Source organism: Falco biarmicus, chromosome 1, assembly GCF_023638135.1.
Source record: "Falco biarmicus isolate bFalBia1 chromosome 1, bFalBia1.pri, whole genome shotgun sequence".
NCBI classification, from domain to species: domain Eukaryota; kingdom Metazoa; phylum Chordata; class Aves; order Falconiformes; family Falconidae; genus Falco; species Falco biarmicus.
Window position 1 is genome coordinate 57,998,026 of NC_079288.1, and position 25,534 is coordinate 58,023,559.

The 25,534-nt window shown below is 40.0% G+C and overlaps 1 protein-coding gene across 3 annotated transcripts; it reads right to left on the reverse strand.

Moving 5' to 3' along the window:
• Positions 1 to 6,542: 6,542 nt before the first annotated feature.
• Positions 6,543 to 25,528, reverse strand: INTS12 (integrator complex subunit 12). 3 transcript variants are annotated; one of them, XM_056327936.1, is made up of 7 exons: positions 25,385 to 25,528; positions 18,707 to 18,870; positions 16,553 to 16,705; positions 15,815 to 16,002; positions 11,842 to 12,001; positions 9,802 to 9,954; positions 6,543 to 7,502 (listed from the first exon to the last, which is right to left on the reverse strand). In XM_056327936.1, the coding sequence occupies exons 2-7, from the start codon at positions 18,860 to 18,862 to the stop codon at positions 6,921 to 6,923; spliced, it is 1,392 nt and encodes a 463-aa protein (XP_056183911.1). In that variant the 5' UTR covers positions 18,863 to 18,870; positions 25,385 to 25,528; the 3' UTR covers positions 6,543 to 6,920. The 3 variants fall into 3 exon arrangements, with proteins under 3 accessions (XP_056183911.1, XP_056183920.1, XP_056183927.1); XM_056327945.1 differs by lacking the exon at positions 25,385 to 25,528 and adding an exon at positions 25,289 to 25,356; XM_056327952.1 differs by lacking the exon at positions 25,385 to 25,528 and adding an exon at positions 20,443 to 20,583.
• Between the last annotated feature and the right edge of the window lie 6 nt (positions 25,529 to 25,534).

The following is a 25,534-nucleotide window of genomic DNA, read 5'->3' on the forward strand; positions in this document are numbered from 1 at the left end:
TCTGTGAAGGTGTCTCAAAGGGTACTCAAATGCTGCTCTCCAGAATATTCACTAGCTATCCTGAAGTAACAAGGAATGAAGGATGAAATATACTGGAGCTGGCAACCTATATTTCATTGAACTTCTGTGAGACTTGGAAACTCCTTGTAGGCCATATGAAATCCCAGTGTATGGTTAGGACCCATAGTAACTTTTATATTGTGGGGTAATTTGTAAATCTTTATTACAGCCTTGTAACTTGGGATCCAGGAAAAATGTAGTGCTTTACTTCATTTCAGAAAGTCAAAGTTTTAGCTGTTATAATGTGATATTACAGATATACTGCAAAGTTTTATTTTTGTTTAAGAGATGAACGCAAACCACAATTGCTCTTTGAATCTAAATCCTTCCTAAATTAAGGAGATTTACAACAATTTGTATCAGGCTCAGACAAATTTTTGTTAAGCTTTAAGTACTAGAAACTGAGTTGTTAGGGCTCCAGAAATTCTTAAGAATGTGCAATGCTTTTCAACTGTTTCTTTAATGTAGAGAAGGTTACAGTACTCTTAAGAGTTTTCTTATTCTGATTAATGACAAAACTAATTTTTATTTTGATTGAAGCAGGGTCAGGCTGCAGTTTAATGGACCCATCTTGCATTTATTCAAATATGCATTTTACTTAATTGAACCATTGTAACAACAAGCATGTACAAGTACTTCCAAGATTGGGTCCACTCAAACTGAAGTGTTTCTTCATTCAGGGAGTATTTTTAAGTGTTGTCATTGATAACCTGGAACCCAGAAAACATCCAAGTCAATGAACAGCAGTCTCTGGCTCTGACCTCTGGCACCTGTGTGCTTCACCATCTTACCTCTGCTTGGATGATGCCTGTGAACTTTAAGCAAGGATTCGCCTTTTCAATGCAAACACAGATTGAAGAGTTACTCCTGACTTTTCATCTTAGGAAGCTTCACTGAGTAATTACATCCTCCAAACACGAAAGTATATTTTTGCTGTCATTTTAAGACAGCTTGTAAAAATGCAGATATGTGAAGTGGACCTAACACCTGCAACAGGAAACATAGCCATGACAATCCTTGTGCCTGTGGATCTATTACTTACAATTCCTCTTACAATACTGTTTGTTCAGAAATGGTGAAAAAATCTTATTCTAAATTATTGTAATAATAAAAATCTATTTTCATAATTATCAGTTTCTTTTTTTTAAACAGTATTTTTTCCAGAAGCAGAGCTTTATATGCTATCCAAGATCTGCCTTCTATTGTGAACTATAAAAAGCATCACTGTAAAATTAGCAGAGCAGAGGAAACAGGCAGTTGCCTCAGGTAAAACGCTGCATTTCCAGCATGCATCCTAGCTTATCTATCAATATATTTTGTCAAACACTATGAAAATACTGAGTAGATCTCAAAATACACTTCAAGTTTCCCCATGCAGCTTAGTCCTGTTCTTTTCTAGCTGCTCCTGAGGCTGTGACCATTAATTACTGCTGCATCCAGCCAGAGGTCTGTCACGAGTTGTAGTAGATAAAAGCCCGTGTTACTAAAATAAATTACAGAACTTTGTGTTAGATCTTTCCTCTTAGATCCAGGTATTGCCAGCACCCCCCTAACCCAGCCAGAAGGAGGACTCATGGAACCAGAGTAACCTATTGTTTTAAATTACCAAGGGTATCAGAATTTGGGCATCAATGAAAAAATATATTTAAGTGGAAGTAAAACATTACCATACTGATTTATAAGATAGATAAGGAAAGTCAAGTAAGTATTTTTATAGTAAATCCCAGAGCAGTATGGTTTGGGGATGAGGTACGCTTCTCATAAATCAGAAGGGCCTTTCTACTTTCTTCCCTGTACTAGATTCCTTCCCCTGACGTGCAAATTCAGTCAAACAATCCTGTAGAACAGACTCCTTTCCTGAAAATACAGTTGTTAATTCCATCCTAACTATAACTTCAAAGCAGAAAGCAACTGTTCCCTTCAACCTACTGTTTTGCAGCAGTGCCTACCTTACATATTCAACTAAACAACTGATTTAGAAGACCAGGTCTGTGCTGTAAATCCTTCCTGATATAATACTTCAAAGAATCACAATCCTAACTGACGTTTTTTTTACCAACAGAAAGACTTTTTGTTTCATTTAGGAAGCTGGGGAAATTTACAGTGGAAGAGTCTTTTGGCGTTACAAATTGCAGCTCTTTTGCAGATTTTGCTAACACAGTAATATCAGCAAGTCCAGCTAGACTTGGCTTTATTAGAAGGAAAAAACAGGCACATATAAAAGGTATACTATAAGTTATTTTCTTCTAAATGATTAGGAGATAACCTACAGTCAACCTCTGCCAGTTACAGATGTAAAAACATCAGGATATACTTGAATCAAGTCTCAGAGGTATTTTAAATGGCACTAGCTACCACAATTTAAAAACAAAGGTGAACTTTTTCTGCTTTGTTCACCCCATACATGGTGCCTAAAGTAACCTGCACAGTTCCTATGTAAGATCCTGAACGCTCTCAAGCAAAACTCTATGTATATTCATCAGAGGCAAAATAAAGGCAGCTAGCACCTTGAACCTTCCTGTGGGAGCAGGTTTTACCTACTAGAGTGAACACTTTACATAAGGATGCTCTAGCATTAAAAGAATCTATCTTCACATTCTACTTCATGGCATTAGCAACATTCTGATTAACATTCAGGAAGAAAATATGCCTTCTGTTTGCTAATGGAAACTGCTGCAGTGTGTTTTCCTACTATACCACCATTCAAAACCTTTTGTGCTAGAGAGGAAGAAGGATGGGCTGATCATAAAGCAATAAAAGTTGTGGATTCCTCCTCCTCATGCTGTTATTTTTATATCGTCCTGGAAGCTGCAGGCACTACAAAGACAAAGGCTTTCTTTTTTCCCTCCGCAGGAAGTAAGAGTTGAAAAAGTATGCAAATTCTCCAGGTAGCTGAGGCAATCCTGAGTAAATGAAACTATTCTTTTAGATGCTTAAAAAAACCTTAGCCTAAATCTTAATTGGGGAGAACAGAGAGATGTGGGAAATAGCTGATGTATCAAGCTTTACACATGCTTAAAATACAGGATGGCTAAGAAAAGCTGTAGCTTTCACCTGCCTATGAAAGTCTGTGTGGTAGGCTGAGCTTAGCTGGATGTCAGGTGCCCACCAAAGCCCCTCACTATCACTCCTCCTCCTCAGCTGGGCATGGTGGAGAGAAAATAAGATACAAGTCTCATGGGTCAAGGTAAGGACAGGGAGAGATCATTCACCACTTACCACTGTGGGCAAAAGAAACTCAACTTAAGGAAAGTTAATTTATTACCAGAGCAGGATAACGAGAAAATAAGAACCAAATCTTAAAAACACCTTCCTTCCACCCCTCCCTTCTTCCCAGGTTTAACCTTCCTCCTGATTTTCTCTACCTGCTCCTCCCAGCAGCACAGGGAAACAGGGAATGGGGGCTGCGGTCAGATCATCACATGTCTCTGCTGCTCCTTCCTCCTCACACTCTTCCCCTGCTCCAGCATGGGATCCCTTCCACGGGAGACAGCTCTCCATGAACTTCTCCAACACGAGTCCTTCCCCCTTCATGAACCGCTCCAGCTGTGCAGTCCTCCAGGAACAGACTGCTCCAACGTAGGTCACCCCCAGGGGCACATGTCCTGCCAGCAAACCTGATCCAGCACAGGGTCCTCTCTCCACAGGTCCTGCCAGGAACCTGCTTAAATATGCTATCACAGAGGCACTACCACTGTTACTGCTGGGCTTGGCCTTGGCCAGCGGTGGGTCCACATTGGAGCCAACTGGCATTAGCTCCATCTGACACAGGGGAAGCTTCTAGCAGCTTCTCACAGAAGCCACCCCTGTAGCCCCCCTGCTATCAAAACCTCGCCACACAAACATAATAGAGTCTAAGCTGATTTCATGTTTAAAAATGCTACGTTCACCACAGAAGGAATGGAGAGAGGATTGCAGAGTGCTGGTCACAGACAGCAAGAGTCAAGATAATTTTCTAGTGCTCAGCCTGAACCAGTTCTTGTGAGTCAAACAACCTGGAGCAGCTGGGACAAAGAGAGGGATCACAAGCTGTGAAGAACAGCTCAGGGGTGCAAGTGGAGAGCTGGAAGACCTGATACTTTCTCAACTACCTGTCTTACTCATGGTGGTAAGCATAACCTATGGGTGGCTGGGACAGATTTGAAGGAGTGTAACAGAACCCAGCAGGATACATGGAAATAGCTCGAGGGGCACTTGCGGTTGTAAGAGCTAGGTCTAGTCAGGAAAACGTCACAGATGCCTCCACAGGAAGCTCCCGAGAGGCAGTCACAGCGCCTACAAACTTCCTTTGTAACAGCATCTGGGCTAAACGCAAGACTGCTAGGGCTGTAGAGGGCTTGTGTTCTGCAAAGCGAAGACAGACAAAGCTGATCCCACACAAGGGCCCGAAAGTGGAAATTTAATGTATTCAGCTTGAACAATACCCACACATACAAATTCCTCTTTCTCCTCCCTGCCCCCATTCAAGCTCATTATATCATTAGCACTTAGGCAGAGGACCCAAGATGCCAGTAGGATACAAATCACCTTGGACACTACTGATGCCTCAATGCACCTGTGTCCTGGCACTGCTTCTCTCTTGTAATAATCCCATGGCATCTGCTTCATTTGCTCCTGGAACTGAGACACTAGCACAGATACACCAGTTCCCATAAAAGCAAAACATGAACGCTCATTTTCACACAGGGCTAAAGGAATATATTCATCTCTCTGAGCAGTCCTTCCTATTTGAAAGTCTATGCTATTACAAATACTGTAACGGCTAACATACCTTACATCAGTATTTCAGACACCTGCAAATCCACAAGGGAACTAGTAGAGGAGGAAAAAAGGAAGTCTGTGAGTTGAGGAGAAAGGAAGACAGTTTCTGAATACTTCTACCCCCTGCCCAAATCAAACAAACCCTTCATCCCATGGATGCTCTGGGAGGGACAGTGGTGTATTAGGATCCCAGTTCTGGGTTACATAGATCCTAATACTTGGCCTCCCAAGTTCCAGAGCCTGGCCTTTGTACCTTCAGACACTGTTGGCAGGCTAGCCAACCTGAAATCCAAGCAGGGAGCTTGCTACAGGTCTTAGATTAATATGAATCTGACGCTGTGCCACATCAGAATTGGTGAGGTGATATGTAATTTTTTCCTCCAATTACAACTCAAGGGATAAAACAGGTACCATAATGCAGCTGGTTAATATGAGTCTCCTAGCATTTCTTTGTGAATGTATTTTTGCAGCCAGGAGACTGGAATTAGCTTCCTATAAGCTTAAGACTCTTCTAAATCTCTAACATGTCCTGGCCCTTCTCTCCAGATTGCTTCTGGAAATCCACCTCTTCTTCCCAGGATTCAACCCATCTACATACCAGCCTTGAAAGATCCAATGCCCATATCCAGTTAGAAGTTCTGCAACACTTGCTAGTAAATTCAAATACAGGGTCTTCCAGTAGATTTGGGAAAGCATGCATGAGCAGAGTGTTCCATCTAAACCACAAATCACTGGGGGGACATGGAAAGAAACTTCTAGAATATATAGAATCCATTTGCTACTTTGAGTATCGTGAAGGAAGACATGCACATATTTCTGTTTCTATCTCCTACAGAAATTGCTGGAACAGGTTTTCCAACTGATTTCAAAACTTACATATTTTTTAAAAAAGCAACAACTCCCTCTCCTTAGAAACTAACCAACAGGGCTAGAAAAGTGTTTTTATCTATCTGAAGTATTCAACAGTGACCAACACTATCACTAACTACTAAAGAGATTTCTGCCTTTGTATGAGAAAACAGAAATTTTAGGTAATTGTACAGGCTATGGTAGAACATAGAGAGACCAGAGGCTTAATTTTCCAAGACAAGTTGGCAGGTAATACTACATTGACACATGCAAGGCTTGTGAATTTTGTAGAAATACTTAACAGCATGGAATATTTAGGTAAACAAAAAGTCTTCTGTGTTTCAGGTGCATCAGAAAGAAAGCTAACTTATTGACACCTAAGACAATTCCCTTAATTTTCTTCTATTTTTCCCTCTCTCATATCATCAGAACAATGTCGTTTAATTGGATTGGTTTTTAAAGAAAATATATGCTGCCTACCACTTATTTTCTATTCATATAGAACAGGACAATATTAAAGTTCTCTACAAATTAAGAAAGCTTGGAAACACTGTTTTGGCTCTCTTCCACTCTTCTTACAGTTTAGAGGCCATTTATCTTCTGCCAATATTCTTTTCTCCTCCTTCAAAGAATTACAACAAAACGACCCATGAAGTTTCTCACTGTATAAAATCAAAACAGGACGCTTAAAATTCTCACTTTAAATAGAGTATGCAGTTAATTTTTGAAAGTGTTTAAATGAAAATCTATTTTTTCCCTAAGGAACTGTATAATTTAGGATAAACTTCATTAACTCTGCACAATATAGACAATGCTGAACAGCTGAAGCATTTTAAGTATTGGAAAATGGGGTGAAAGAAAAGCGGCAATGATTTCCCAGATTACTAATACTTTTATTAATAATGTTTAAGAATGACAGTTTCAGTAAGTTAAACTTATTAAGTATCCACATAGATCTGTGGTTTTTTTCTAGTCCAAAATACCCAGCTTTTACAATTTCAAGTTTCAGTGCTTTGAGATAAAAAACGGGAGCATATAATAGCTAATTCCTCCAACATATTCAATTTATAGATTTGCAAAGTCAGAAGGAATACTAGGATTATCAAAGTTTGAGCTCCTGTATAACATCAGTTCTGGGCTTCCCTGATTTAACTACTGTTTCAGTCCAGTAACCAGGGGATTTTCTTTAAGAAAAACACCAACGCTGCTGTTTCACAGAACACAACTAACAAAATTAGCAAGCAGCCATACTACTTCTTGAGTTTCTTTTGAGCAGCCTTCTTCTTGACCATTTGTAGCCTTTTCATAGCATTGAGCTGAGATTCCTGAGAAGTTGGACCTTTTAAGGAGGTTGACTGATTACCAGTATCTGCTGTGGTTTTGTTTGTGCTGCCACCACTGTTACCTGCAGTTCCACTGTTGCCATTCCCACTGCTCACCTGGCTGCTGGTGCTCGGCACAGTACTGCTGGGACTAGGAAGACCTACTTTGCTAACATTGTCACTGCTTACCGAACGACTAAGGGTGGTTTTCCCCAGTGTCAGAGGTGGAGGAGGTTTCAGCTGAACAGGGTTTGTGCTGTTGTTGGCAGAAGCTATTTTTGACCCGAGTCCTGTTTTGGAAGTTGCCAGCCCTGACAAACCCACAGGTTTCTGGTTACTTGAAGAAGCTGCAGGTTTCCCACTGGCGTTCTGTGCCGTTGATCCCAGTTTGGCAGTTGATGGATTGGCAGAGGAAGTTTTGGCTGCAAAAGCAGCCCATCCTGTAAGGCCACTGGTTGCTGAAGAGGAAACACTTGTACTGGCCGAGTTCCCCGAAATTGCTGCCGAGGTCTAAAATAAATAAACCATTCTTAGTATAGTAGCATCTATTTGTGTAATACATCACAGCAAGAATAGGTCAAGCCTCTGTTTCAGTTCTTTTCCCAGAAACACCGAGTGAGCACTATTTTATTGTTGGTCACTACAGTTAAAAAGTATTAACAAGAAAAGGAAAGGATGGCAGATGCATCCGACTTAATTTCCCAGTCACAAAAATCCAATATTACCTTTTCTTCCCCTTCCTCTACACAGCTAGCAGGCTACCATATGGCACTGTGATCCCCACATAAAGTCCAAATGATGGTTTACCTGAAGTAACTACAAAAAGCTTGGATTTGTGAAGCATAAAAAAAGGAAGGCAAGCTACCACCTTTTCTTGTTTACTATCATTACCCAGTGTCACTTTTTGACAAGATGACAGATGCTCAGACAAAAGTCAGACATCGAGCAATTAAGTACTGCATTTTTTTACAGTCTTCTGGTCAAAATAGCAGTGTCTAAACTTTTTCCTTTCCTTCCCTACACTCCTCTTGATTCTTACCAGCACGTACCACAGGCACAATTAGAAAAAAAAGAAAAAAATAACTGGACTTCTTTCCTGTAGTCTTCCCATTCAGGTACTGCAAGAGACAAACATTCTGCAGACACGGTTCTCTCTGCTATACATATTAACTGCAGTTCCCACACTTTAAACCCTACAATCTGCAGTTTTCAGACGGGGATAACACACACGTTGAATTCCTAAACCAGAGTTAGTTCTATGAAATGGCATAGTCAAAATGGATATTAAAACCCTCTATTCAAGTAATAGACTTCTATAATATATCCAGACAGTTTCTAAACAGTAAAGATGATGGATGAAATTTGGCCTCACAAACCTGTTTAGGCACATAAATAACTTTGCTAAGGTGAAAAGTTATTCACAAGTTTAAGTGCTTGAGCAATAGCTGTGATATTATTCATAACTGTTTGCATCCAGGCAGAGCAAAGGCAAACAGAACTTTGAGCACATGAATAATTGCTTTGATTCTGAGTTAAAGATGTGTTTTCCCAGGTAAGGGTCACGCTTTGTTAGACTACTACGTTATTTATTACGCTGTTTCTGGTTTACCACCTTTGCCCAACTTGTGACAACATTTATTTAATAACCTGGAGAACAGAATCAGAAACATAAGGCAACATACATAAAGCAGCAGTAGCTTCCTAAATTAGATCTCAGAGTCAGCTAGTTTCCAATTATAGAATCATCTAAGCTGCAAAAGACCCTCAAGATCATAGAGTCCAACTGTTAACCCAGCACTGCCAAGTCCACCATTATCACTAGTATGTTTCTTGACCACAGAGAGCAAATCATATCTTTTATACAATTCGTAGAATCAGAATGGTTTGGGTTAGAAAGGATCTTAAAGACCATGCAGTCCCAACCCCCCTGCCATGGGCAGGGACACCTTCCACTAGACCAGGTTGCTCAAGGCCCCATCCAGCCTGGCCCTGAGCACTGCCAGGGATGGGGCATCCACAGCTGCTCTGGGCCACCTGTTCCAGTGCCTCACCACCCTCACAGTAAAGAATTTCTTCCTAGTATTTAACTTGAATCTACCCTCTTTCAGTTTAAAACTGTTATCCCTCACCCTATCAGTACATACTCCGATAAAAAGTCCCTCTCCATCTTTCCTGTAGCCCCTTTTAGGTACTAGAAAGCTACATAAGCTCTCCCCAGAGCCCTCTCTATTCCAGGCTAAGCAACCCCAACTCTCTCAGCCTGTCCTCACAGGAGAGGTGCTCCAGTCCTCTCACTATCTTTGTGGCCCTCATCTGCACCTGCTTGAGCAGGTTCAAGTCTTTCCTATGCTAGGGGTCCCAGAGCTGCACACAGTACTCCAGGTTAGGTCTCAGGAAAGCAGAGTAGAGGGGGGAGTATCACCTCCCTCAACCTGCTGGTCACGCTTCTTTTGATGTAGCCCAGGATGCGACTGGCTTTCTGGGTTGTTAGTGCACATTTATGAGGATTTATACTTGTAAAAATATAATTTTTAAAAAATACCTGTAAATTCTGTTCTCTCCCTTGTAACATAACAACACAGTCAAGAGCTGGACGCTTTAGGGACTTACAGTTGAATTGAGTTCCCCCCTCCCCCCCCCTCTTTTAGTGCTAAGGCAAAATCATAATGCTACAGTACTACTCAGTACACATAACATAGCGTACTACTTTCATTCATCGTTCTTGTGATAAAAGATTGGTCTAATTGGAAAAAAAATTCTATGCAAGTGAAATGTAAACCCTCCCACTGGAAAATTTAAACTACATTACCTTGACTTCTGTTCTCTTGAACGCTAGAAAAGTTGGTGGTGTCTCAGGTTTTAACTTAATTTCTGGCTTCTTGACCAATGGATCTTTCACAGCTGGTGCAACAGAAACCACTGCAGGAGCTGGTTTTTGAGGTGGTTTTTGTGTCTTCTGAGCCTGTTTAGGTAGTAGGAAACCCCCCCCCCCCCAAATTAGTTATGGGCCCTATAACATCGACTGTTCTGACTTAATAAAAAGCATGAGCATTATCAGATTGCAATCTAGCCTTTAAAATTCTAAGCTGAATGGTGCCTGAGAAATAAGGTAAACAGGGATGTGGATGAGTGCTGAGTATGGTACTGGGGCAGAGTCCAACCAAAAAACATACCGAATGGGACTTGCTATTTCAGCGTGAAAAGAGCAGCAGTGTTAACACTTAGGGAATAGGAAAGCACTGGGCCTTTACAGAAATAAGGTAAAGACAGATGAGCTTAAGGAAGACAGGGACATTATCCAGCAATACTGGGATGCAGGCTGCAAGAGTCTGCTAAGTGGCAGGTAAAATGCTAGAATTTATGCCAAAACAAAAAAAGGGAAGGGCATATTGAAGGTAAACGTTGAACAGCCACAATGGCTATCCTGTTCAGTAACTGACCTCGGGCAAACACTCCTCCAAGGTCAAAGGCCTGAGGATCATCAGAATAATCATGTATTTCAGTCAGTGATGGTAACTCCTAGGCCAGGATCTTACATTGCCTTCTTCCCTTGTTTCTTAGTAGAGCCATTTCAATGGATAACAACTTGCCAAGTTATCATAGAACAGTTCCAAAATAGAACACATTTTCTGCTGTATAAAAGGGTTCGATTTTAAGATGTCAGAAAACTAATGGTTAATATTTCATGCATCCAAAGATGCTAACTTTCACGTTTGTTTCTCATAACGAGATGAGTGGGATCCCTGTGGTATCAGGAATAATTAGGCTGTTTAGTCAAGAAATTAACATGCAGATCAATCAAAATAAAGGGATTTTTTCCTGGAATGTGCTATCCTCAGCTTACTGTCAAGCTTGAGAACACTCAGCATTTAAGATCTGGACTGAAATTTGCAGCCTTGTCTTACAGGAAAACAACCAGTCATGTCCAAGCCTGAGAAGAAAACCAAAACTGTAAGGCTATTTGGTAGACACATACTAAAAATTGAGTATCACCTGAAAGCAGTTCAACTGCTGCTTACCAAGTAGGAAATAAGGCTGTTTCCCTCTTCACTTAACTTCTGCTTTTTAAGTTTTGTTTAAGAAGCACTTTACAGAATTGTCCTGGTTTTGGCTGGGATAAAGTTAATTTTCTTCCTAGTAGGTGGTACAGGGCTGTGGTTTGGATTTAATACGAGAATAACGTTGATAACACACTGATGTTTTAGTTGTTGCTAAGGGATGCTTACCCAAGCCAAGAACTTTTCCCATACTCTGCCGGTGAGGAAGCTCTGCATAAGAAGCTGGGAGGGAGCAGAGCCAGGACAGCTGACCAGAACTAGCCAATTCTGTACCACAGAACATCATGTTCAGTGATGATCAGCTGGGAGAGTTGCCTGGGAGGCACTGATTGCTGCTGAGGGACTGGCTGGGCATCAGTCAGCAGGTGGTGAGCAACTGCACTGTGAATCACTTGTCTTTCTTGGGTTTTATTTCTCTCTCTCTTTTTGTTGTCTCCCTTTTCATTACAAACATACTATTATATTTTATTTCATTTCAATTATTAAACTGTTCTTATCTCAACCCATGGGTTTTACCTTTTTCCAATTCTCCTCCCCATCCCACCAGGGAGGGCAGAGGTGAGCGAGCAGCTGTGTGGTTCTTAGTTGCTGGCTTAGGTTAAACTGCGACAAGAATACTCTTTGAGATGCTACATTAAAAACCACAACTGCATCAAAGGGAGCATTGTTGAGAAAAATCGTTCTCCAACATGCTTCCAAAGATTTCTGCAACCCATAAAATACTCTCATGTATTAGAAATAGTCTGCTGTATTCAAACAGCGCTCATACAAGACAAGGAACCGACTCCTACCATTCTCTTCATCTGCCTGGTACAGCGGGCACAATACCATACAAGTCGAGGATCATTCACTTCCTTGTCTGTCACCTGAGGCTTATGGCAATCTTGGTGGTAGAGATTATGGCACTCCTGACACTCCACTAGCTGATTCCCAGAAATAACTGTCATTTGCCTGCAGAGCAAATAGTTAAGAACAGATTATGGGAGGAAGCACTTAAAGGATTATCCAATTGTTGCAAATTTTGCAAGGCTTAAGACAAAAACGAAAAATATTTTTCTTTCACATATATTTTCTACCTGTGGCAAACGAAATATATTCCTTTTCTTTCTATATGAGGTCTTCCTAACAAATATTTTAGAATTTTTGTATTTTTTAAAGGTAATTTCTTTCAAGAAAATGTAAAACTTCTATACTGTTAAGCATATGTATATGACACTTTTGATTTCCCAGTTGGATTTTTATATTAGAAATGTCTCACCTGCTTTGCTTCAGCTGGGCATTTTATGGATACTTCACTGTATACTAATTATGAATTCCTCATTATATTAGCATATGAAGGCCTAGTCTACGTATGGATAACTTTGCTGTAAGCTGTACAGCAATACAGGTCAAGAACAAATAATTTCTCAGTGACAAGCCTGTAAGAATGCTTTCTGCCACAGGACTTAAAAGCATCATCATCCAAGCTGTATATTACTTTAAAGATGTCTTATTAGCCATCATTTTGGCTCCTACTACACAGACAGACACTTGGAATTCGAGATAATACCAAAATAATGGAAAGATGGAATAGAAAGCATTAACTGTGCAGTCCTGCCTTGAAGCAAACACGTAAGCTGGTGATGAGGACTTAATTTTGCGTGGGCCTCTGGTGAAAGTAATCACGCTGTATAAATGACAAATTAGTGATATACACGTGACAGAGTATGTCTGTGAATTAGCCAAATACCATTTTCCTAATGATTTCTTCCTTTAGATGACAAATCAAGCTATTTAATTGCTAAGCTGCTTTTGCTCATATCCCCAAGGAGCAGGTAGCCAGGTAACCATGGAAACTCTATTTGTAGATGGGTGGGGAAAGGTAATCCCTTATTTCTTTATATAACAGGAAAATGAAGTCTGATGGTATTGCCCATATGGATACTAGAGCATTTTCTAAGAAAGATTTCTCTTTTAAAAGGGCTATTTAAAAACAGAGGGAGAAATCTTTCTGAAATTCCAGAGCCCATTATTTTAGATGCAGGACATTTCAGAAGTAATTTTGTTAGTTTGTTATTCCTAAATAAACTGGGTCGGAACAAAGCAGTGATGTTTCAACCCCGTGTCTCAAGGTGGGGAGAATTACCCTATTTTAAAATTGCAAAGAACAACTCCAGGCTGATTAAAAACCCATGAATCCTCATGCCCTGAAACAAGTTAAATGAGAGTTACTTTCAAATTATATGATAACCAAGAATGATTTTTTACCTTCAGAAAACAAACAAAAAGGTATTCATAAAAAATAAGGTTGCTCTTTCAAAACCAGGCTTTTAAAAAGACATTTTTGTTTGCTTTTTGAGAGACAGAGTTCACTATCATCTGCAAACTGTATGTAGTATTTCTTCTTCATATAACTGAGGAGCCATATAACTGGTGAATTTTGTTTTTCTAAGATCTGCAGGTATCTAAGGGGGTGAAGGTCTTTTAATACTACCTCTCTCCTTATGCCTAACTTGGTATAAAAGAACAAGAAGAAAAACACCACAGGCATCAATGTTCAATACTCCTAATCACTATGAAAATTTTTTGACACTTGGCAAATCTTGAAGAAACATTTCATATCTCTATCTCAGTTTTTACATCTCTAAAGAAGGAATAGTTAATATTCAAATGCACCTTTTTGCATTTGTGAACCCACAGACGGGTTCTTTGAAACTTGTCTTCTTAAGCAATATAAATGTAAACACTTTGGCTGTGAATCCCATCTACTCTGCAATTGGACATTGTATTTTTATTCACAATTGAGTTATTAAAAATGTAATTTTCTAAATACGATTCATACTTGAGTTATTTTACAGAGTATCCAGGGCTTTTGTATTTCATATGTACTGGGATGTTGTTATTTCGGCTCAAGATAGCCAACCCAAAGAAGGGTCCACATGATGAAAGCTGAGCAGCAAGTAAGCAATCTAACCGATGTGTTGGTTTCAGAAAGTCTGAAGCACAAGTACTCTGAGAAACACCCTGTCCAGCATGCACTGGAGATCCAAGAACCACCCAACATCAGTTCCATCAGGTTTCATGTAAAATGAAAACAGATCCTTTGTATTGGGTGACTGTTGCCACCCCCTCTCTATGGCTTGTTTCTTTCCCTGCTGTGCTTCTCCCTCCCCCTGGCATCAGCTTAATGAGAGCTATTTTAGTTAGCTGGGAAAGATGCATCTTTTGGAACAGCACTATGAGTTTGTGGCCATGACTAGCTAGAAGCAACACCTTCAGCAGCCAGGTTAAACATCAATTGTGGAACGGCTAATGAAACCACATACCTGGCCTAATGCTTTTCAAAGCAAAGTCTGGGCCACACTAAGCACAGCAGTTGTACTTTCTTTCTGGACTTTGCAGGCATTTACCATTATGTCTTCCTTTGCCAGGGAAGATGCAGAATTAATAATCCACAGCAGCTCAAGACTGTCTAAACAAAACTTCTCTTTATCCCCTCCTGCAAATAAAGTTAATACCATACTGGTTTTACTAGCATTTTAACATGCTGGTGAACAAGGATTTGCCTGTTTAGGAGACAGAAAAAATGGAATTTGCAGGAAGGAAGGTAAAATTGAAATATTTATTTCCTACTGCAAATGTTTTTAACTGTTCTTCCTTTTTCAATGTCTACAATGAGAAATTAAACATTTGAGCTAACACATAGGAATGCAACATGAAATCTCATCAGTCCACAACTGGTTAACAGTATAATTAGATGTAACCATGGAAATTTATCCTTCATAGACTGGAGACACCTCACCTGCACAACAGGAACAACCACAGAAACAACTGAAGAACAAAGTTATAAAGCACAGTTTCCCAACTGACTTGAGATGAGCTAAAACACAAACTGCTACCAAAAGGCCAGTTCCATCTTCCTCTCTGTCCTGGCTCTACATTCCTGCATCCACACAGGTGCCACCATACAGTCAGCTTAGTATAAATGGGTAAGCTAAACCTACTGAAAATTCCAAGCAGGGACCTAATCCAGAAGCTGATTCAGCTGATCACAAACCTGGGTGGGCCATACACCCCCTAAACAGGACAGGGAAGGAGGTACAACTGGGAGAGCCAAACTGTTCCTTGTGGCAGCACTGGGGACTTAGAAGGATATCAATCATCTGTGAAACAAAATCCTGATTCAACTGATTTGATCCCAGGGTGTATATTCAAAAGCGTATTTTATACTTCTGTTAACTTTAAATGTATTGCTAGCAGAATGTTACTAGGATCCAATTTTAGAGCCCTTACTGAAAAGTAAAAATAACCTGTTTTGACTGCAAGATGTATTTGTACTGTTAATGGAGAAAGCATGGCTATATGTAAAAACTAATGTCAAAAGATTATGAAAAGAGGAGAAACATATACAGATCTCCTAATAATGCCATTTAAAAACATTTTCAGAAGAGAAATTATTTTTTTAAAAATGCTTATCATTAGCCTTTAATATTTTAACTTGTTTTCCAATAATTAAAAATCAGTATTTGCCACAATAGGTTTTGCATCATGTCTACTTTTATTATTTTTCACTTGCCCTTTTTTCAAGTAGAAAAGTTAAGTTTTCTCATTAAAGGTCCATTTTTAAGAAACCATTCTGATTCAAGAAGGATGCTTAAATATATTATTAATTTTGGATATGTGCTTAAGTGATTTCCAGAACAAAAACTACAGGAAGCATTAACTCTATAGTACACAAAAAAAGAAAGGTAACTACACAATGGCAATGAAGCAATGCTGACTTACCTGCAAACAACACAGGCTAATCCCATTTCCATAGCAAAGTCATCAGCACTGGTTTCCTCAAAGCTAGATAAATCAGGCATGGATAAATCCTTGCTTGTCTGAACTGTAATAGGAGAGGAACGAGCCTCTTGCTTCTCTAGTCTGGGCTTCTTTGGTGCATCGACTCCTTCAGCGGTATCCCCTTTTATCTATTATACACACACATTCAGAATATGTGAAAATGCAAAAATCTAATGGATATTATTAAAATGAGAAAGTGACCAGAACAACTGGGTTAGCAGTATAAGGTGGTGTACTTTACACAATATACACATGATATATTTTCCTTAGATACATATTTTCTTCAAAATATTTATGAACTAGAAGCTCAAGTCTACTTTTGCACTTCACAAAATCCTTGAAAAAGGTTTGGGAATCCCACATTGCAGCTTGCTACATTGTAGTAACCTCTTATTATCAGGATATTTAAAACAGAATCACAGAATGGTTTGAGTTGGAAGGGACCTTTAATGGTCATCTAGTCCACACCCCTTGCAACTAGCAGGGAAAACAATCATAGAATAATTGTAACAAGACTTTTGTTGGATTGCATAAATGGCAACATGATGGATAATGCAGCTCACAGGCTATGCACCATTAGATGAGTGAACTTACACAGGTTAAAAAGGACAGCTTTTGTCTAAAATGCCTTCAAGTCTATTAAGCAAGTTATTCCATCAGAAAACAAGAATGACTTACTTTATCAGCAGATCTCTTTTCTGTTTCTTTTTTCACCTTTTCTGATGCAGTGGGCTTGCCATTGTTGTTGCCAGAAGGCAAAGTAGAAGAAGCTTTAGGTTCTTGCTTACTGGAAATAGGTTTGGTAACAGATACTTTTGGTTGCTCTGCTTCCTAAAAACAGAAACAAATGTTGAGGGCAAAACCTACACGTGAGTTACTTTTTAGTTTACAGTTAGTCAGACAAAAGGATAGGCAAACAGAATGTCATACAACATCTATTGTCTACATACACGCTTTTTTTTTTTAAAAACTTTTCTTAAATATTTTTGTATAACACCGACGAATTACTGTGCTTAAGCTGCAGTCAATTATTAAAACCTTCCCTTATCACTCTCCTTCCAGAGAAAAAGGTGCTTCTTTTCCAAAGACAGATCCTTTTTGGAACATTAATTAAAAAGGAAAACTTTTGTTTTTAAAATTCAAAGAGATAATGAACACAAATTTTCAGATAGTTCTGAGGACAAAATTCAATGTAAGCTGAAAACATAAGTTGACATCTGATATCACCAGATGTCAAAACTTCATTCCTTCATGGAGAAAAATATTGACTTCTGCTTAATCTCAGTCCACATTCAACTATCAGATTAATAAATTTAGATCTCAACAGAAATCAATAATTCTTGTTAATGACACATTAGTGTCAGCAACAGGTAACAAGCAAGTGAGTCTGTAAATGAGTGACTAATCACACCAACGTGCACGAGCAAGGCACCCCCCACCTCCTCCAAGCTTGGTAAGAAGGCAGTAATTCTTTGCTGTATACAGGGACAGGTCCTGAGCCCTGAGCTTGGCCCGCCCCCCCCCCCCCCAAGTTTGCTGACTTCCTGTTGCATCCAAAGTAAAAAATGGATTTCCTCATTTCCCTGACTGTGGCAATCCTGTGCTCTATACTCTGTTCTTGGATTTCATGGTCAACCAAAAATTACTCCTGCAACCTGAGAATCAAGGAAAGGAATTCTGAACTTTGCAGTCCAGCTGACACTGGAGACACAGTGAAAAGAGGAGAACAGATTTCTTCCTCTGGCCCAAGCCTCAGTCTCACCTGAGGGCAGGTGACTACCAGCTCAGATTTGGCTTCACAAGCCTCTTTGCAACTATTATTCGGCACTCTGCTTCCTCTTTAAACCACGAACCAATGCTTCTTTGAGCTCTGACATAGAGGGAACCTAAGAGTTTTGAGACCAGTGTTAGAGGGAACTGCAGCTTAAGTTTCAGGGATTTAACAATTTGAATAGAAAGGAGTAAGACCACACAGTGCGAACATGATGTATGCTGTAGCAGTAATAGTGCCTTTTAGTTATTCGGAACCATGTACATGTAGAAATGAAATATTACTAATGTATCAGCATACAGACCATCATTAAAACATACCAGGCTGACATCCAGGCATCCTAGGGGAGAACACTACCTCATTATCCATATGGCAGTATGTAGAAATATGAGGATGTCCCCACTTGGTTATTTCCATACACTGATCTGAGATTCAAATATTCTCTCTAGCAGGTGTTTAGTGATTTTCAGTAGATGAAAGAGAATGTTTGTCCATTGGATGGTAACGGTTTCAGCCTGCAAATCATTTCTGCTTTGAAGCATTTGGTGTTTTTCATTTTCATATATCGTCATCAATAGAATTTTGAGAACAGAGATCCAGAATTATCAGTAAACTGCTTGTTTTATGTGTAGCAAAAATAACCTGCATTTTAAGGACCTTTTAGCTCTTCTAAAGACCCTTTAACTGGAAAAATACATAATTTTGATTTCACCTTAGAGAGCATGTATGACAGCTTACAAATAAAATACCAAAAACAATATGAAAGTGAATACAAAAGGTACTATTACAAAGTCATGACACTTGCAATATAGTGTTGAATATTTCTTTCAGAGGTCTTGCTACATCAACAAGGTAAAAATATTTTTTCCATTAATTTCAATTAATTAAACAGATTATGTTACATAAAAGGGCAATGATAAATATGAACATTCCATGATTACTTTTTTTTTCTCCTCATCTTCAGATTCTCTTTTAATTTTTCAGCTATAAAAGACAAACTAGGAGTAGCAGGAGCTTTAAAAAGGCATACAAAAATGACCCATACTCTCCAAAACCAATACCTTCTGAGATGGACGATAGCTTGAGTCAGTTCCTCTGGCCAAAGACTCATCAAGAAGTGCTTTCAGCTTTTCAGCAGAGTCCTTACTCTTTGAATGCAAGAAGCCCAGGGCTTTCAGAAAAATGGGATCAAGCTCCAAGTTCACTGTAGCAGCCATTGTGGTATCTTTGGAGGGAGGCAATTAAAAAAAGAAAAAAAAAAAAGAAAACCAATGACAACTTTCTTCATATGGAGCATAACTCAAACAGCATCTGGATATCTTGTAAGATTTTTTTTTAAATGGAATGATATTAAATAAAATCAAGGAAGATACGTGAATTAATCATCATCATTAGAAGATGACTGACTGTGAACTTCAGAACTGCAGAACTTGAATTTGGCTTTACATCTGAAATTATATCAGATTCATTCTTCAGCATATCTGACGTTCAGAAACTAAACTCATCATACTTACATAAATGGAACAAATATTCCATATTCTTGATATTCCATATATACATAGTATTGAAAAGTATTGAAAATAAGTGTAAATTTCATGAAAACTAATTACTACCCTTCTCATTTTCTGCATAGTGATTTCTATCTCACTGCTCATTTAAGAAAAATCTTATTTGTAGAAAAATTAACTTCTGAAACTTCTGAAAAGAACAGCTCATTTGTAACACACCATGTAAAAGATAAAACAGCTAGTATATGATTTTTTATATGTTAAAATTCTGAAAAAATACATTGTCCATTTTTAAATTTAGCTGAAACAGTGAAAAAAATTATAACCCAAATTGTGAGTTATCCAAGCCGCCTTGTGATACTCTAGGTTTTCACGTCAAGTAATGACTCTCCAGAACTCTAAAATACCACAGTGTCAATGCAAATGGAATAAAGTGAGGAAAAGGTTAGAACACAATTTAATAAAAAAAAAAAAAGTTTGTTTCACAGCAATACATTCCTGCACTCTGGAGCCTTTTCTGTTAATTTCATTAACAAAAGCTCTAAGGAACTGCATTTATCTTGGAAATCATCTCTACAAAGTTAGATAGCTCTCCAACTTAATCAGTAATTAACAATTACTAATTTAAGAAATAACATGGGAAGGCAAGTGTCCTGCTCTTCTCCAAAATGTATGAGAAGTGGTATTGTTAATAGTCCCTTCAAATAGGATGTTTTTTTTTTTTTTTATACAGTAATCCAAAAGACATTCTTGAAAAAGCTTTCATCAGTTCTGCTCAAAAGCACTGCCTGGACAGCTTTTCTAGCTGGAGCTTCCAAGGTTTTGTCTGATGAATTCCTTTTGATATTCAAGGCAGTGAACTTTTACCTCTCTGGCCAAAACACCAGCAGTGGCAGCCTGCTCCCTCAACACTTGCCTAGAAGTCTCCAGGAACCTTTATCTCATGCTGAGCTTTCACGAGACACTAGAGAATTGCTTGACTGAGATCATCAAGGAGTTTGACATACAGTAGACTTCATAGGGATTTTATCAATGGACCCAGCAGAGAGTTAAGAATCCTCTTCAACAGCCTCTTCTCTCTTCCTTAATCTTTGCCACTTGTCAAATCATTTTCTGGTGGCCACAGAACTTCTGCTAGTAAGTACTACACACCAGTTACTCTGCTTTTTCACTGATCAAGCAGACTGCAGTGCAAGCCCCATCCAGGCAATTCAGTCTCTCTCTGAAGTTTACAAAAAGTGAATTCAATGTGCATGGAAAGCACATACCCTCTTTTTTTATGCATCTACCTCTAATAAATTTTCAGGCTGCTCCCGAGTTGTGTGAGTAGATTCTCTCTTCCATTTCTTTGTTCTGTGAATATGCTTTCCAAGTTTCAGTACCATGTAATCTTAAATTAGGACTCTGCTAAGGCCTCTGTTGAATGGAAACTGTAGAATTAAAACACTAATTTCAGAAATTTGCAGTAATTCCTTGTTAAAAAATCCTTTCAAGCTCTTTTCTGAGGCTTCTTCTAGGAACATATACTTGTGTACGTAAGGAACAGGTAGCCTCAACAGTCATTAGCAGCCAATGCAGGATGCCTGTAGTATTTACAGAACAAGTGCAAGCATACCAATTCTGTTTTCATCTTTCTGAAGGTATCACTTCCCAGATTTATTTCCAGCCTTGGCTTTTTAAAGGCATCTATTGAAAAGGAACAGTTAAAACCCAAATTTCAAAAGGTTTCTCAGTATTTATTCTTTCAGATACATATGAAATTGCAGCAATACTTTCTCTGTTCTCAAGCATAAATTATAACGTCATAGGCTACTGTGATTATAACTAACATATGACAAGAAATTTCTCATGAGAAGGGAGAGAACTAGGCTTATTAAACGGTTCAAGTATGCTCAGTTTAGAAATGTATTTTCAAATTAAAAAAATACCTATTTGCAATTTAAAGAAGGTAAGTATATTTAATGGAAAGATGAATACATCAATAGCTGTCTTAAATAGCATCATCTGAAGAAAGTAAATTGATAGAATATGCTCACACAGCCATCACACAGACTAACACCAATAACTGACCTGGGCCAAAAGGCAAATTATTGGTTTTGGTAGTGGCCTTTTCCAGATGTTTACAGACCAGAACAGTGGTTTGATACTTATAAACTTAAGATCCAATTACATTCGCTCATGTTTTCATTCACACTGCTCCTCTGGTGGTGAAGTCAGCATACAGCAATTTGATAGCCTTGGAGCAAGTGTTTTAACAGTGATTGCAGAAGTTATTCTGCATATTCCTTGACTTCCTTGTTGAAGTTGAATCTTTGTACAGAAAATAATTCAAATGTTGTTTAGGAAAAAGTAACAGGAAAAAAGTGAGTATGACACTGTCCTTTGTGTAGCCATTTGATAACACAGCTGTGAGATTAGAGGGCTGTGTTATAATCCTTGAACCCAGAGCACAGCTGGTTTTGCACAAAACAGTTAACTGAAGGGAACACGCAGGCAACTTGTGCAGCAGGGACAGGAACTCAAGCACACTGTCTTGCAACTAAGCATTAACCCGTTAGCCCTTAAAGCACCTTTCTCAGCTTAGGTCTCTGACACTTCTTCACTACTGTGTAAGAACTGTGCGGTGATAGACAGACAAGATCAAATATAAGGTAACAAAAATTATCTGAGATAATATTAAAAATCCTACAATGGGAAGTCATGGAGTAACCTCCCAATGCAGACTAAGTCGTTTAAATCCTTGTGGGAAAAAAACTTTACAAAGAATTTCGAGTCTTATTTCTTGAGCATACCGTTGTCTTCTGCCAAATATATACAATCTTAATTGAGTAGTGTACAGAATATGTAGTCTTTCAATTTAACAGACTTATTAGATTTCCAGGATGTAAGAGCCCCTTTAATTTATTTGCCAGTTATTATTCTGCATGCCTCTACATTTATTACCTTACTCATCATAATTTTCAGTTAAATGGATCTACTTACATAGCATTTTCAGATATGGTCATATTTTCATCTGTTTCTGAACTCCTATTTCTATTATTTTCTGAGACAGGTGTACAAATAGAAGATATTTTTCCAGAAAAGTGCACATCTTCAATTTATACTGCAATGCTATTATCAAACCCATTCTTTACAAAAACTCAGCAATACTTTTATTTTTCACTGACAGAGATGATTAAAAGGACTTTCACTCACATATCTTTTTCAGCTACCTTCAACATCTGCAGCAGTTAACTTAAAACCCAGTAACATGAATCAATAGCACAGAATTCCTTCCAATGCACTGCATAGTATTCATCAATAACTAATTTCACTCGTCACTGTAATAGCAATTCATCTCGCTGCTCACCACCCCCCCCCACCCCTGCCTTGGATTCTTCTGTTCCTCAGGATTTCCTCTCTTCCTGACTAATCTAATAACTGTGACCGTGGCAAATTTTGCTTATTTACCAATAATGACTTTTCCAGATCATTTTCAGTTTTAATGTAAGTCTTAAAAAGGATAAAGGAAAATGTTAAAAGCAGGAAAACTAAACTCCTATGTTTAATTTTTGTTTCAGTATCTTAATCAGGACCTGATTCGTGACAACACAATTCCTCAGTTATCTCCCATGAGGGATATTTCAAAACTCACACACTTTAGTAGTCTGGACAACTGTATTAATCAGAACAATTGTATTAATCAGATCTTAATTAATTGTCATCTTCTCCAAAGAATTTTAGAAGACTGGAGTAAAAAAATCTTCTGCTATGGAATTACTAGTACTGGTATCCTTCATTTTACATTCTATTCTACAACATATTTTATGCTGTACTTTTACATTAATATTTCAATCAATATCACAGTAACCTGTTGATCCAAAATATCAAAGATCATATTATTGACCTGTATTTGCTGTTTTCTACTCCTCACAAACAGTACACTATTTAAGAATCACTCCATTTGGAAGAGATCCCAGGTGGTCACCCTGTGCAACCTCCCGCGCAAAGCAAAGTCAACAATGAATTCAGACCAGCTTGGCCAGGACTTTTCCAGATGGATCTTGAAAACCTCCAAAGACAGGAATGTGACAGAACTTCGGGGCAACCTGTTCCAATGCCTAACTGTCCTGATTTCCTTACTTCAAATTGTAAGTTACAACTTGTGCTGCAACTTGTTCCCCTGCAGTGCACCTGAGTAAAGAGACTGGCTTTATCTTCTCAATAATCTCCTCTTAGGCACAGAAAGACTTCCATTAGGTCCCCCTAAACCCATGGCAGATGACATACGACACTCTCCCTTCAACTTCAGACCTAGTTATTTTGCCACTAGAGGACAAGCCCGCTGGTCAGGCATGATTTATCCTTGGTAGATCCCAAAGTGGCTATCCCCAGGCATAACCTGCTCCTTATGCCTGCAAATTACATCCTCCATGCTCTTTCCACAGGTGGAAGGACTGAGGCTGATCAGTCTGCAGGTCTCTGAATTGTCCTTCTTGCCCTTTTTGAAGATTAACTGAGATTTTCCTTTCTCCGGTCTTCAGGGATCTCCCCAGATCTCATGGCCATTCAAAGATTACAGAGTAGCTTCGTGAAGACATTACCAGCTCTCAGCGCCCTTGAATGCAGTCCACCTGGGTCCATGAACTTGTCAGGTAAACAATCCCTGCTTCAATCCTCTTCCACACCTTATAGTTCTTCCTCTCCTTGAACTCTGCCTTGTGGCAAAAGGTGTGGAAGACGTTATTGGTGAAGTCTGAGGCAAAGATGACGTTGACTATCTCACCCTTATCTGTGTCTGCTGTCACTTACACACCTGTCCTGCTCAGCAGCAGCACCATACTTTCCTTGTGAATCCTTTTCCTGATAAACGGCATCTCATTACGATTAGCATCTCTTGCTAGTTTGAGATCTAGCTTAGCTTTGGCTTTCCTAACACCATCCCCACATGCCTGGGCAATATTTCTATATTCCTCCTTTGCAGTTTGTGTTTCCGCTTCTACCTCCGGCATATGCACTGGAGCTCTGTCATGAGCTCCCTGTTTAGCCAAACCCCTTTCCTGTTACATTTGCCTTACCTTTCCACAAAATGTTTTTGTTCTCATGAATAGCTGTATTGCCACAAAAATCAGTTTTATAAAAAACATTTATCCAAGTAGATGAGATTATCGTACCTATGCAATTGAGATATACTAATCACTGCTACCATCAGGCTTCAATATTCTGCAAAAATGAACCTGAAGATGCTATTTAAACATATGTCACTGCCCACAGGTTTGTGACTGATAAACTGATTGTACCTCCATTAACGTTTTCACCTTTCCCTAATTCAACGCCTACCAAAATTTATCAGGTTTACAATTCCCTAGATATCATCCTCCTGCTGATTTCTTGGTGAAAGGGTAGCTGAACTCCAGTTAAAATCGCGTTTCTGAACCAGTTATGCCAAAGCCACGACCCAATCCTTCGCAACACACTTGCTGCTAATTTTTCCCTGACGTTCCCTTTAAGAATGAAGGAAAGGCCTCTCATCTGAAAGTAACTCTTTAAAAATAAATGTTTAGAAGAATAAAACGCCACCATCTTTTAATGAAAAGATATCCTATACCACGGTCGACAGCTACGTGCCCTGTGTTAACGAGGCATCGCCTCTGTTTGCCTGGTCTGCTCCTTCAAACCGCTGCCCCAGCCGCGGGCCTGGGCTGCTGCGTTAGAGCCGCGCCCGGGGCCGGTCTCTGTCCCCACGGAGGGGCTGAACCTCCCCGCTCCGTTACGGCGGTAACAACCGCGTCCGCTCCCAGCGAAGCCAAACGCCACAGCCGCCGCCTCACCCCCCGACGCCCGAGAGCCGGCCGGGCACCCCCGCACGGCCCAGCGCCCCGAGGCGGGAACCAGCCGCCAAGCCGGACACCACAGCCTCCCGCCCCAGCAGCGTCCGCAACGCGGCTGCGGGGAACCCCCGCACCCGTTACCGCCCTGGCCCCATCCCCTCAAGGCCGCGGCACCGGGCGCGCCCGTGTGCCCAGGACGGACCGTCCCTTCAGACGCCGGCAGGAGCGGCGCCAGCACCCGCGGGGCCAACGCGGCCGCCTCCCCACCTGCCCAGCACCGCCTGGGCCCGCCCGACGCCACAGCGAAACGCCACGTTCACCTCACCCCGGGACCAGCGGTAACGAACGCCAATCGGGCGTGAGGGCTCGCCTCTTCCTCCACCCAGCCCCCCCCCCCCAGAGCCACCCACCCCGCTCTTACCGGGGAGGACTGCCCGGAGCCAGGTCCGCCGCTGCGCCGGTCCCCCCGCGCAACCAGGGCCCGAAGGCGGACGTTCCGGGAGCGCGGCCGGTGCTATAGGCGGGGGAAGTGTGCGGGCCGGGCCAGGGCTCGCTGGCGTGCGCGCGCAGG